The following is a 4641-nucleotide window of genomic DNA, read 5'->3' on the forward strand; positions in this document are numbered from 1 at the left end:
TTGAAACAAAACACTACATCTTCCATATAGCGGTTCCTAATTGGCAACAAACACACAGATTTTCCTTGCCTTTCCCCTTATCTGAGCAGAGAGGGACAAATTGAAGGGTTTACATGCATAATATATAACATACCAGAACAGAAACTTCTTCTATTATTCACATAATCATGAAATAAGGTTTCATTCATTGGCATGTACAATACGTTCACATTAATTCTTTTCCAAAACCTGATCATTCGTTCAATTTACTGAATGGCTAGTCCAGAACAAAACCCTGGAAATAGATCTTTGCTTGTACCCACGCTTGCGAAATTCTGAGTTGTTGGAGCTTCTCGCCGCTTCCATTTGGTCATGCTGAAGACTTATGTTCAACATGTTCCACATCACCTCAACATCTCTGTACCCACACATTTGCACATCATCACGAAGCTTCAACAACCCCCCACTGATTCCCCCACAATCACTGGTGTATTCACCGGTTCCAGCAACTCGGCCACCGGAAATCCCTGGTATAAGGTAAAACCGATTATAAAGAATGAATATTTAAAAGAGAAATTTAGAAGGGTAGAAAGGACCCACTTGATTTTCGAAGCTTGATACGAGCAGAGAGTGCAGTCCAAGTTTTTGTGATCTTATGCCACCAACCCATGTGTGAAGTGAACAGAGAAATGAGGCATAGAATAAGATTAATGGTAGTTTATTTGAAAGAATACGAAGAAGAAGAGAAGGATATATATGAAGAAAAGGGGTTTATTTAATTGGAAAAGAGAGAGGCACCGAAATCCATAACACGTTGGTTTATGCAAGTGCCAAGCGTCTCGTGTTGCTACATTCCACAAGGCCCCCCTGCTATCGTATCGCTGCTAATACTTCAAGTACTCTGTTCGTATGTATGATATGTTTTGTTTCCTTCTGTGTGTTTTCTTTTGGATTTGCCTCTCTTTCTTTTCCTTCTTTTCTTTCCACTTAGGCTCCTCTTGTCACTTTCACCACTCACCACCCTCTTCTCTATTTACTCTTCCCCTTAATAATAATGTTCGTATTTAATGGCTTATAAATTATTCAACCAGTTACTCATTTTAAATAAATTCAAATACACATTCTTTGCTGTCTAATTGGAGTTACTCTATTTATTTAATTCTTTTCTAATTTTATTTAAACTTAATAAGACTATAATAAATTGCATTAATAAATTTTTCGCCTATTCAATTCAAATCAGACAGTTAAATTCGAATAATCTCTTAGTCAACATTCTTTACGATTCTTTAATTACTTTCATATCGCTCGAAAATCAATGCATGCATGTTTTTAACAAATATATTAATTAGGCCACCTTAAAAAAATAAATGAATTGCACGAACGTTACGTAATAAAATTAAAGTAACTTTTCGAAATTAACATACGACCATGAATAAACTTAATACTATTAAAAATGATTTAAGCATACTGAGTGTTCAGCTAAAAACAATGACCATAAAAATTTTCCATCAAACTTTAACAATTTTACCTACTTTTCTCACACCAAGGTATATTCATTTGATACGTTTTTGACAAAGTTAAGTGGTTATTCTTTTTTACGTTATGGAGAAATTACTTTCATCCCAGAATAAAAAAGTTGATATCAGATCTGCTGTGATGTGGATAATAGTTTATTCACTCATTTCAAATATGAGGCTAGGCTCGACGGAGCTGATCCCAACCCCGTTCTTTTCATGTCGCCGCCGCCACTTCCCAATACTTCAACTTCACATACCCGCCGGACCAGTGCCGCCGAGCCGCCGCCGCAATTGGGTCGTCAGTTCAAGCCGTCAGAAATCTCCGATTGCAATTTATGGCAGCGTCAACGAGAGGTGTGTGTGTCTGTGTTTACGTTTTATGGTGTCGGGTAATGATCCGTATTGTCATGGTTGTGATATGTGAAGCTAAGAACTATTTCCTTTTCTTCAGGACATGTTTTGATATGTTGTGCAAATGGCTCTCTAGACTTGTTTCCTTTTACTTGCTATCTCTGAATCTGGCTGCTGCAGCCTCTGATTATCCAACTCCCTCTACTTATCCCTGTGAGGACATTAGCAATTACTATACTCCCGTAAAGAATTTAGGATTAACTGGTGAAGCACTAAAGAGACAATTGAATAGCATCATTGCCCCACACCATTCCTTGTCCTACCGAGAGGTCACTGGGGGTTTAAATATACACGCTTTGTCCATTTGTATTTATATCTTCAAGCTGAATTGAAATGTTTGTGTAGAAACAGGTGTGGGATGCCCTTAAGGTTCTTGATGCTGCGGATGTTAATAACCCAGAAGCTTCGTCTGAAATGTATAGACTTGCCATGGCTTTTAATTGCCTTAGCTTGATTTTAGGTAACTAATGATCACGATGTGCAGAGTTGAAATTTACTCCTTGAGAGTTGTCCCAAAACGGTTATCAGGAAAACCAGAGGGATGGAACAGTGAGTAAACTAATCAATTTGTTAGACTTACCGTGATTTAGATGTTAGTTTCTCCTTTACTATCATAAACTTTTTTTACATTTGCTTTCTTGCTAGTTTTCTAACATGGTCATTCTGTGCTCATAAATTTGTATATAAAGGGTGAATATACAAAATGTTTGAAGATACATAGTGTAGAAATATAAGAAACTTAGTTAAGTAATTTTGTTTCACAGGGGAACATCTATGGCCTCGTTCTTATGGGCTGACCAAAGGTCCATCTTTGACTGACTTACATAACATTCGGCCTGCTGATGCAAATGGTAAGGAAAGCCACTGCTCCCTCATTTCCAAGTCAAGATTGCAATTTCAGTTGCTGATGCACCAAGTATCTCTCAGTCAATTCATCAAGGGGGAACAAGTACTATGGTGAATGCGTTACTAGCTCAACCAAATGTTTGAGGCCAGCTAACAAAGAAGCTGCTTTCGACACTGAAACAGACAAGCAGAGCTGGGCACCACCTGTGCAGGTCATACTTTCTGTCCTCTTTTCAAAATTATCAGTTTCAGACCTTCATATTTGATATTTGGTCTTGCTTGAAATTTAAATTCTTACTTCTTTTAATTATACATAACTTTCAAACAATTCAAATATTTTCCTAAAATAAAAAAAAAAAAAATATATATATATATATATATATATATATATATATATATATAAACAATATATATTTTCATGAAACATTTTAAATTCTAAATTAAAAAACAATTGTCCAAATACATCTGATTTTCACAACTAACTTGTAGTTGCAAACTAATAACAATAATTAAAGGAATGAGATAGATGATGAAAGTATTGATATTGTACTTCATCTATTTGTGATTAGATTTTATGTTTCTTCATTTGGACAATTGTGAGTATAAAATTTATTGAAGTTAAACTAATCTCAGGTTAGAGGAGATATAGCAAGGGCATTAATGTACATGGCAGTTTGTTATGGTTTCCGGCAACCAGGGGAAAGTCCAGGTCTTCAACTCTCGGATACCCCTAACATTGGTATGTTGAACTTCAACACTTTAGCTATGGAAGTTCTCATTCACAGTATATTTGGAATTTTGGCAGAAACCCTTAGGGGGAACATGCCTTGCTTAATAATCCTCAAATTATTATGAGCTATCTTACTTTAATTTCAATTGTTTATTGGACAATTCATTTTATCTCCTGATTATATATTTTTTAGTAGTAATTTTATCATCCCAAATTGACATGAATCTCAACCACAATTTGATGACAACTTAATGAAAAAAATATTGAATGCAGAAAACAGAGAGATGGGTCTCCTTACCACTTTATTAAAATGGAATGAGGTTGATCCACCTTCAAGGGAAGAAAAATTGAGAAATGAGAGGATCTGCAAATTTTATCAGCATAATCGGAATCCTTTTGTTGATCATCCGGAGTATGCCAATCTTATATGGAAGAAAGCTTATTGATGACATGCAAAGCAGGGTAAATGAGACAACTAGAGATGGACAGAAAGGAGAAAAAAAAACTCAATACACAAAATAATCACTTCACTTGACCGATATTAAAGAGTTGCTTAAGAGAATGTGGAAAAGAAAGATGAAGAATGTTATTTAGTTTGAAAGGTTAGAGTCAACCTTCAATGGATCTTTAGAGCAGAACAATTCTTCTGTTATTATGTCGGATGATCATCGTTTAACTATTGTTGTCATTCGTATATAGTCAAAGAGGTGGGTCGGTTGTTCTTACTTGCACCAATCTCCTTCATTCGTGGGTTGCTTCTATACGTGTTCTTGAAATGGAATTTCGATCTCCACCTATGAATGTCCCATAACACAATTGTCTAAACTGACACAAACCACTAATGTTCATAATGTCTAGCTTACAACTCTTGCTAATGAAGTTCAAGGAACTAGCATAAGTAACGTTGGACTGCTGTGGTCTTAAATCGAGGGTTGCTTCTTCCTGCACCCCATTTATCTTCCTACACCCCATAAAATTTATAATTCCCAACGAAAATATAATAAAAATCTTACTCCTCTTTTCGTTTTAAATTTTCTGGATTGGAATGCAGAAATATTGATATATTTTTTGAAACACTCAATCCGAAAAATATAAAAAAAAAAGTATTTTAGATTGAATATTTCAAAAAATATTTCTAAATCTAAAAATATTTTTCGA

The 4641-nt window shown here is 35.1% G+C and overlaps 2 protein-coding genes across 5 annotated transcripts; one reads left to right on the top strand and one right to left on the bottom strand.

The window, feature by feature from the left end:
- LOC108322711 (uncharacterized) lies at positions 1–889 on the bottom strand. Its single transcript, XM_017554898.2, has 2 exons — positions 580–889; positions 1–506 (listed from the first exon to the last, which is right to left on the bottom strand). Exons 1-2 carry the CDS (start codon positions 647–649, stop codon positions 241–243), a joined length of 336 nt encoding a protein of 111 aa, XP_017410387.1. The 5' UTR covers positions 650–889; the 3' UTR covers positions 1–240.
- Positions 890–1575: 686 nt separating this feature from the next.
- Positions 1576–4278, top strand: LOC108322699 (uncharacterized). Of its 4 annotated transcripts, none has more exons than XM_017554875.2 (8): positions 1576–1850; positions 1948–2176; positions 2253–2323; positions 2392–2456; positions 2672–2758; positions 2835–2965; positions 3387–3492; positions 3757–4278. In XM_017554875.2, the coding sequence occupies exons 1-8, from the start codon at positions 1582–1584 to the stop codon at positions 3927–3929; spliced, it is 1131 nt and encodes a 376-aa protein (XP_017410364.2). In that variant the 5' UTR covers positions 1576–1581; the 3' UTR covers positions 3930–4278. The 4 variants fall into 4 exon arrangements, with proteins under 4 accessions (XP_017410364.2, XP_017410365.2, XP_017410366.2 ...); XM_017554876.2 differs by having other exon boundaries at positions 2259–2323; XM_017554877.2 differs by lacking the exon at positions 2392–2456 and having other exon boundaries at positions 2253–2367.
- The last annotated feature ends 363 nt before the right edge of the window (positions 4279–4641 follow it).

Source organism: Vigna angularis, chromosome 1 (genome assembly GCF_016808095.1).
Source record: "Vigna angularis cultivar LongXiaoDou No.4 chromosome 1, ASM1680809v1, whole genome shotgun sequence".
Classification (NCBI taxonomy): Eukaryota; Viridiplantae; Streptophyta; class Magnoliopsida; order Fabales; family Fabaceae; genus Vigna; species Vigna angularis.